Genomic DNA, 9,573 nt, shown 5'->3' with positions numbered 1-9,573 from the left:
GATTCGTTCTTGCTGAATTTTTTAATTGGGTAACTTGAGGGTGGCAGCGGGGTATCAAAACCATCCGTCTTTGCATCTTTACCTCACCCTTTACCTCTATTAGTATTATGAAATAGAAATCCACTATGTTTTTACATAAACATGTACAATTGTGTCTTCTTGATGAACTTTCTCCCTTAGTATTATACAGTACTTTGTTTTCTGAATAGTTTTGTAGTTTATTTCATAAGATATCAGAATAGCTGTGCAAGTCTATTTTCATATTCAAATTGCTTGACAGATTATCTTCATCCTAAATTCCAGAGTGTGGGTATCTTTACTAGTAAGATGTTTCTTGAAGACAACAGACTGTTGGATATTGTTTATCATTCTAAGTAGCTGGTCTGTTTTTACTTATTTGTATGCTGAGGCCATTTACATTTAATACTAGTAAGAAATAATTATTAATTCTTGTAGTTTTGTTTTTCTGATTGGTTGGATTACTGTTTTCCCTTTACATTTTCCTCTATTAGAATTTGTGATTTGCTGGTTTGATTTATTAGAGCAGATAGATTCCTTTAAGGGTCACCTTTGTGTATCTGTTGATCCCATGCTTCTGTAGTCCCATGATTAAGGGTGTTTTCTTCTTACCTCATGCTTAGTATTCTTTAAATATCTCGGCTTGGTGGATTAGTTTTCATGATCTTAGTATGTACTTATTCGAACTGTCCTTATTTCTTCATCAAATTTAAAGAATAGCTTTTTGGACATAGCAATGCTCTCTAGCAGTTATTGACTTTCCTAGCTTGAAATACATCATTCTTTAGTCTTCTGGCTTTTAGAGTAACTAGTTAAAAAAACTGCTGTCATTTTGATGTGTTTACCTTAGTTGACATTTTTCTCTTTCCCACAAGATTATAGAATACTTCACAAATTAGCATGTCATCCTTGTACAAAGGCCATTTCAATTTCAAATATATATGATGACAAAGCCATCACCTAAATGTTCATTTCTTATTTAATTTAATATAAGCATATAAACATTGTTGTACAGTAATGGTCAACCCTACCATCTTGCAGGATCCACTATTAGTTTAAATAGCTGGAATTTCTTTAGGCTCTTCTATATAGCCAATTGTGTCAACAAAGAATGAAGATAGTTGTATTTCTTTTTTTATTTATTTCTAATCCATCTGAATTTTATTTCTTATACAATGCTTCATTGATTAGGTACACAAGAAGATCTATACATACTTGCTTTTTTCTCAGTGTAGAGAGAAATCACTCATTTTTATGATTAGCCATAAGGTAAACAAAAACACACACACAACCACATATCAGCTTAGTGAATATTTCTTTGTTGTTAGTTTGCAGAAAACATTTTTAAAAATCATGAAGACTTTTTAAAAAAATATTTATCTACTGCGATAATGTCATTAGCTTTTACATTTTGTTAATATAATCAACAGAATTTGCATGCAAACCATTTACACAGATCAAATAAAGTAGTCTAAACAATTTTAAATATGACTTGATTTTAACAGTCAAGTCATTTGGTCTTGCAATTTTCTTCTAAGAATATGATCCAGATTTCTATACTGGATTATGAAGCTATTCAGGTTAACATTTTAAAGATGTTTTGTGTACTTTGATAGTTTGTGGCTCTGAAGAATTGCATACTGTTGTTGTTCATACTTTTTAACACTCGCATCCTTCCACTCTTTGTAGATCTATATTGATAACTCTAATCCTTTGTTTTGGTGTGTACTCACCATTTTATGTTCTTGTATATTTGTATGTGGGTATGTGAATGCATGTGTGAAGGCCAGAAGCCAGTCTTAGGGGTCAGTAGTCAGAGGTGATAGCACTCATTTTTGAGACAGGGTCTTTCACTGGGACCCGGGGCTCAGAGTAGGCTAGGCTGGGTAACAGATGAGTCCCGGGATTTTCCTGCCTCTGCCTCCCCAGCACTGATTAAAAACATGTGCAATTGCACCTGGCTTTCTATGTGTGTTCTGGGGATAGAACTCAGGTCTGCATGCAGCAAGCACTTTACTGCCTTAACCATCACCCCAGTCTCTTTAATACTGACTGATAATTTATGTTCCTTCCAATCTTCCTCCTCCTTTTTCTTTTCTTGTCCTCATGGCCCTTCCTTCCTGATTCCTTGATCAATCTAGTTAATGGCTTTTTAATTACATGTTGATGGTTTAAAGAGTCAGTTTTTTGTTTCATTTATTTTTATTTTTTATATTCTTTTTTTTTTGCTAAAATAAAGTTTACTTAACAGGCCTTCTAGCCTTTAAAAATATGGATGTTTGTATCATTGAATTCTCCATTTTTCCTATGTAAGTAGCTCTTCATTTCATGGTGGATACACAATAAACTTAGTATGCTTTCGACCTTTTTTGTAGTTTTGAGAGTCAAGGGCAGGGACTTATACAAGCTATGCAAATGTTCCACCTCTGCACTTCACTGACAGCCCTCAACCCTTTTTAAACAGATGAAACATTTTATGATGTTAAATACAGTCTAACTTTAGGAATGTTCCACATATACTTTTTAGATTGTATATTCTCTTATTGTTAGTTGAGTCACATGTGTCAATTAGGTTAAATTGGGAGGTACTATTCAAGTCTTTTACACTATTAATTTTCTACTGCATCACCAATTACAGAGACATTTTAATTCTCCAATTAAAACTGCTAGGTGGATATGGTGATGATCGATTGTAGCGTAGGCTACTTGAGAGGCTGGGACAGGAGGAAGAAGAAATTGGGGGCACCCTGGACAAGATACAACATTTCATCTTTAAAAGCAATATTGCTTATTTGACTATTTCTGCAGTAATTTATATTAACAATATATAGTTATATTTGTATCCATGGAAATTGGTTTTTATTAAATAGGCATAATAGTAAATATTGCTACATCTTGACACAATTAATATTAAAAATAATTAAAACGTTGTCTGATTCACTGTCCATAACTCTCCTTTAGTCCTTCTCATTTCTGCATAGATGCCATCACAGGAGTATATACTTGACAGGCTGCATCTTTGCCTTTTTTTTTTTTTTGGTTAGTTGTGGCCAATGACAGTGAAACATAGAAACATAGTGCATAGAAAGAGAATTGAGTACTTAATCCTTTCAGTTCTTTCCTTGCTTGGTTGTGGGGTAACAGTCACTATGCTTCTCTGTGAATGCAATCATTGGTGTGTGACATTAAGTTAGGTGACTGTTTTCTACAGGGATAGATCCCATTTCTCTCTTGTAATTCTCGTTTACATTTACCCTTAGGCTGAAGAGCCACAATACATCTTACCAGCTGTGGGTGCTTAGCCATCACACTTTGCAATCTAGTCCGTTTGGGATCCACTTTTTAAAGTGATCCTTTTAGCAAGTATCACCTTAGTCCCCCTAGGTCTGTTAGGAGATTCACACACATTGAGAGACTTGATTGATTTATGAATACAGATTATTTTGTTCTCATTCCAGTTACTGGATTCACACAGGTATGCTAATCAACATCAGATATTTAAACGAACACATCAGGTAAGAGTGTATTTGGAAAACTGGTCATATGGTAATTAAATTGTCTTAACTGCTCAATAGTCTCATACTCAGGCAACATATTCTTGCGATTATTGAGACCTTCATGATAGAGATTAGACAAGTCAACACTATAAATATGACGCAGCACCCAATAAAAAAGCATCAGGTCTCAAGTGCACAACTGACCTGCACAAATACATCATCCGTAGCCCTACGCTGTGGCAGGAATAAAGATAATGCTGTTATTTTTCTTTTTTTCCTCACTTCATCCAATCTGTCAGAAAATAAATTGTATTTAATTCAAATAGACAAGAGTTAGGATAGGTTCTGTAATGAAGCGGACACAGGTTCAACTATATATTCGAATTACGGCCAGGATTAGAATTCAAACTTTCCCCCTTCCATCTCAAGATGGTAACAGGCAAATGTGTCAGTCATCTATCTCTTGGTTTCGCTGAAAGAGCCCGAGAAGTCAACTTTAAAGAACGCTTCATCAAGGAAGACGAGTGGACTGCGTATTTCACCAAACTGCAACTCTGTCGAGACGCGCGTTACAAGAGGCGTAGACGTTGTCATGCCCGGGAAAAAGCAAGCCGATTACTCAGTGTCTCAGCACACCGGCTTCTCTTTTCCCCTGCTCTCCTGGACCACGCCTCCTCCATCACCGGAAGGCCGGAAGAGGACCGGGGGCGGGAGCAGCGCTTCCCCGACCGGAAGCCGATCCCAGCTGTTCTAGCACCCGCCTCACTTCCGTCTAAACCGAGAACTCCCTTTTTCCTACGGAGGTCTCTCACCTCGCCAAGTCACAAACGTCCAGAGGAAAACAAACTCGGGACTCCGCAATCCGTCCCGACCGACAGGCTCCCGCGAGATCTCGGGCCCTGCCACTACCTTCACCGAAGACATCGCGAGAGAGGGCGGTGTCGGGGGCGGGGCAGGTGCGTCGGGGGCGGGGCACGCCATGGCGGGAATTTCGCTTGTTTCCGGTTTGCTCCGGGAGGGTTCCGCGTTCTGGGTCCAGTCCTGCGGGTCTCCGGGGGAGCGGAACGTTCGCTGCACCCGGGCCTTTTCCGGCACGGAGGCCGGCGCTGGAGGGGGCAGAGGCGGCGGGGTCGTCCGCAGCATCCCCGTCCGCGCCAGGAGAGCCGCCTGAGGTGCGTGGGGGCCTCCGCAGCCACCGGTAGCCGGGAGGGAGCGAGGGCGGCCCGGGAGGCTCGTCCGCGGGGCGCGGGAGGACGCCGGATGTTTGCAGACCGTTCTGCCTCCTCGGGTTTCCCCGCCGCAGTTTTGTCTCTCCCGGGTGCTGAGGGCACGTGCGGGTTTCCGGCTTCCCTCCCGAGCCTTGGCGGTGACCGTGAGGGACCACGGTGTCATTTCAGGGCACCATGTGAAGGATGGACGGCGGTTCGGCCGTGTCCGCCACGTTCCTGACCGACAGTTTGGAGCTGGAGCTGGGCACGGAGTGGTGCAAGCCTCCTCGCTTCTCTTGTGCTTTCGACAACAGAGAAGGAGCGTCTTTCTCTGGAGAGTCCTACCTTGCCAGTGGCGCTCTTAAGCGGTAGGTAAAAAACAAAACTAATTGAAGGTTCCCCAAGCAGTGTTTGTTTAATTGTCGCTGAAGCCTAAACTCTGGTGTCCACCAAACATTGCTTGGTATATATAGTTCTCAGCAGGTTCCAGGCAGGGTTTGCGCCTTGTCTGAGTTTTGAATATTAGGGAGATCTTTTCTTGGTCATTGATAATCTCTTTGCTTTCTGAGCAGCCTAGGCTGTTGGAGTTGGTGTTGCTTCTTAAGGACGGCACCGGTCTACAAGTTTTCAGTAGTTTGTAAGTAGGATGCAACTGGTTTTTTTGCTGCTCTGGTGCTTTCCAGCCCTAAGTTATCTGTGCATGCAGAGTCATAGACTTAACATCCATTTAATAAGGGTAATTATTGCAGTAAAATGGCTGTTCACGAATTATTTTTGGTAAAGTCTTTTGAAGCAATTTTATTATGGAGGAAACCATTTTTTTGCAGATTTTTGTGGTTATACCCACTTAAACAACACCTTAAAAGCGCATTACATAATTTCATAATGTTATTCCCCAGGCACAATTCAGAATATTTGGTGATTTAAAAACCCATCCTGTTCAAAGATAATCCTTTAGGCTTTCCCTTTTGAGTCACATTGCCTTTAATCTATTTTACACAACATAAGGCATAAGATACCTAAGCATTTCCTGACTTATATGTGCCACGTATAGTCTGGATTCAATTGATAAGTCACCATCTCATTACAGGTTGATTTTAAATCTTGACCCATTACCAACTAACTTTGAAGAGGATACAGTAGAACTGTTTGGCATCCAGTGGGTTACTGAAACAGCATTAGCAACTTCATGTCGAGAGCTCTTCCATTTATTCAGGTACATGTATGTCTGTTTTTAACCCCAGATTCTAGATGCTGTCTAGTTTTACATTGCTGGGTGTTTCCCAATACTGATTACAAAAGCGTCAGGAATTGCTTTTGTTTTGTTCTTCTTACCATTATCCATATAATAGTTTTAAGGAGTAGTTTATATTGCTTTTCAGAATCCTTATTACTGTGTGTGCAATGCTAGAGATCAAATCGAGGCTATTGTAAATGCTAGACAAGTGTCTCACCACTGAGCTATACATGCATTGAATAAGTGTTTACATGCATGTGTATAGTACTCTGTACATGACGTATATGCGTTGTTTTTGTTTTTAAGACAGAGTCTCACTTGTATTCAGTGTGTAGCTTAGGTTGTCCTGAAACTTACAGCAGTGCTCCTGGCTCAGCCTGATGAGTGCTGAAATTCAGGCATGTACCATCATGCCTGGCCTTGGTTTTGTGACACCATGTTTCGAAGACAAGTATTTAAAGATTTGAACTACATTCTGTGAGCCCTCATAAAGAGTTGCCAGGGTGTCGTTGATGTATTCTGTATTTTTTAAATTTTTTCTTTGTAGGTTAAAATAATGAATGTGTGCTTGTATACCTGTATGCATGCATGCTTGGTGTTCACAGGTCATAAGAGGTCATGAATTGGATGATGTATGACTGAGCCATCGTGGGTACTGGGAACCAAATGCATGCTTTCTGTGAGAGGAAAAGTGCTCTGAACTGTTGAGCCATCTCCCGGCTCTACTACCTGAGAGAATAAGTGGAGTGGTTTTTCTAGAGTTGTAAACATTGTAGTGAATGAGTCTGTTTTCTTTTTGTTTGTTTTGTTTTGGTTTGGTTGGTGTTTTGAGACAGGGCCTTGTGTGTATCCCTGACTGTCCTGGAACTTGCTCTGTAGACAAGGTTGGCCTTGAACTCACAGAGATCCACCTGTCTCTGCCTCCTGATTGTTGGGGTTAAAGGTGTGCCCTATCACGCACAGGAATTGTTGCAGGTTACCCTACTAGGACACCACTTTGGGGAGGGGGTGAGGAGACATAGTTCCGATGACTTAGGCACTGGGAGTCAGTGTGTACCAGAGCATGCTGTAGACTCGTTTATTCAGGAAGTTAGGCCTGCCCTAATACCCCCTCCCAAGGTCCCATTGGTGTCTGCGGGTCAGGTGTCTCTCCAGCTCGAAAATGTGCATGCAGGCTGGCCTGGCACGAGGGACAGGCCTGGCCACAGTTTCTCCTACAATGAATGAGTCTGTCCAAGAGAATTTGGAGGCAAGTAGGGATGATGACATGGGATTACTATTAGGAATTAAAATGAAGCAACCTATGGTTTTATATATACACTTTTCATTTATGTAACTGTTTTAGTTTGCTTTTCTACTACTGTGATTAAAGACCATGACAAGTAACTTGGGGAGAAAAGAGTTTATTTAGCTTACAGGTTGCAGTCCCTCATCAGGGAAAGGCATGGTAGGAGTCTGGATATAGGATGAAGCAAAGACCACAAGGGAATGCTGTGTTCTGCCTTTTTCCCATGGCTTGCTCAGCCTGGTCCCTTTACCACCTAGGACTACATGCTCAGGGATGGCACCATATCATCAAACCCTCCCCCCATATCATCCTCAACCATTAATCAAGAAAATGTGGTAGAGACTTTCCTATAGGCAATCTGGTTGAGGCATGAAGTTCTTCCCAGATAACTAACTTGTATCAAGTTGACTACGAACTAATCAGGGCAGTAATTGTTTTTATTTTCTGAACTACTACATACTTGTATGATACAGTTTAACATAAAATTTAACCTTAAGAATGTTTGTTGTATTTTAAATTTCCAGAAGATAGACATGTCTCGTTGTTAACTGAAGGATGTATTTTATCCTAAAAAAATTTAGTGTCTGAAACTGACTTTTTTAAAACTTTTTTTTGATTCGCATTCCACTTATATCCCTTTCAAAACAAAACCAAATTTAAATGAAAAACCAAATCAAACAAAAACGAACAAAAGAATAATCTTGTCGTGGAAGCTTTTAATAAACATTTACAAAGTGAATTATAAAATAATGGAGCTATCCAGTAGTGTTAAAAACCCAACCCATGTAATGGCTATGCACTTTACATTGTGCTAAAATTTACTCTTTCCCATTTTTTAAATCAGGCAACAGCTATTCAACTTGGAATCCTTAGTTCAAGTCAACTGTGATTTTGGTAAGTTTATTGTGTTCTTAATCACAGAAGAAGAATGCCACTCTATTACACTGACTTCCATATGGGGCTCTAATGTGTAATTGGGGTTTCATAAAAATTTGAGGTAAGTGCTGTTTCAGAGAGCAGAGGGTCATGTTGGTACGGTTCAGCGACTCTCAACTTTTGAGCTTGAGACCCTTCTGGGGCCACATTAGAAGAGATCCTGGATATCAGATATTTTCATTACAATTCATAGCAGTAGCAAAATTGCAGTTAGGAAAGTAGTAATTAGATAATTTTATGGTTGGAGGTTATTACAACATGGGGCATTATTAAAGGGTCACAGCATTAGGAAGGTTGTGAGCCACAGTGTATCTGGTATTCTGAAAGAGTATGACATTTAAATTTTGTTGTAGGTGAGATTTAAAGTATTTTTGTCAATTTTGTAGGATTTAAGGTAAATCTGACTTGAAAAAACTTTTCTGAGAGGATTATTTCTTTGGAATCGTGGAATGGGGCGGGAAACATAAATAAAAGATAAAAGGTAACAGACCTTCCAGAACTCTGGTCATCCCCCTGCTTTCTACTTCTGTTTCCTTTTGGCCTTTAGTGGATTGCTGATTTTAGTGGAGTGGTACAGGTAGGTAGACTGTGAAGGAAGTTGAAGCACAGTGTTTTTATTGAAGGCCAGCTGTTTTTCCTTGCAACAGTTTCAGTGCAGTGTAGCATTTGGAGTCTTAACTTTGTGTTCAACCTGTGTTCTACTTCAGCTAATTATGTGTCTCTTATGTAACAATTCCTATCTTACTGATTGAGTTCTTGTAAAGTTTAAATGCCATTATGCATTTTCAGTATTTATCAGTGTCTCTCAAATGCCTAGCAAATAGAGATCACCTGGAACATGTTTTAGGTCAAATAGGTTCGTTAATTTACCAAAGCATTGTGCTTGCTGATTTGGATAAGATGTAAGGGTGATAGGCCTTTATTCTGCATTGGAGGGTTAGGGATCAAAGGCAATTAGATGAGACACATGAAGGAAGGCTGGGAAGGGCTCTCACTAATTAAAGTGGGCTTGATAGCATGAAGACAACGATGTTGTCTGTGGTGTTTGAGTGCATAGTGCTTTATTTCTGTGGTGTTCAGACATTATGAAGGTTTGACTTTACTATAACCACAGAGTCCTATCTTATTTTTGTATTTAATGAAAATTGTTTATTTTCTAGTATCATAGTCTAGCTGTTATCCCTATTAGTTAACTGTCAGATTCTTCTTATTTTCACAGGATGTTAGCACTAAATACAAATTATTGTTTCATTATTATCTAGTGAGACTGTTTCCTGCCGGACACACAAAGTACTTACTGCCTGGTGCAGGGAGTTCTTGTTCTGTCCCTTAGGGTCCCAGGCTTACTTTAAGGTGAGGCAGAGTTGACCCATCTTAAGTACATGAGGT

At 39.9% G+C, this 9,573-nt stretch overlaps 1 protein-coding gene across 1 annotated transcript in view; it reads left to right on the top strand.

The window, feature by feature from the left end:
- Positions 1-4,525: 4,525 nt before the first annotated feature.
- Positions 4,526-9,573, top strand: part of Mms22l (MMS22 like, DNA repair protein) — a 124,167-nt gene continuing 119,119 nt past the window's right edge. The window contains exons 1-4 of the mRNA XM_040740717.1: positions 4,526-4,687; positions 4,913-5,091; positions 5,814-5,939; positions 8,093-8,142. Of these exons, the coding sequence (XP_040596651.1) occupies positions 4,928-5,091; positions 5,814-5,939; positions 8,093-8,142 (340 nt within the window). The 5' untranslated portion in view covers positions 4,526-4,687; positions 4,913-4,927. The remainder of the gene's footprint in view (positions 4,688-4,912; positions 5,092-5,813; positions 5,940-8,092; positions 8,143-9,573) is intronic.

The sequence above is a fragment of the Mesocricetus auratus genome, unplaced genomic scaffold (assembly GCF_017639785.1).
Source record: "Mesocricetus auratus isolate SY011 unplaced genomic scaffold, BCM_Maur_2.0 Super-Scaffold_6730, whole genome shotgun sequence".
NCBI classification, from domain to species: domain Eukaryota; kingdom Metazoa; phylum Chordata; class Mammalia; order Rodentia; family Cricetidae; genus Mesocricetus; species Mesocricetus auratus.
Note: the sequence above shows the minus strand (reverse complement) of the source record. Positions and strands in the feature narration are given on the sequence as shown.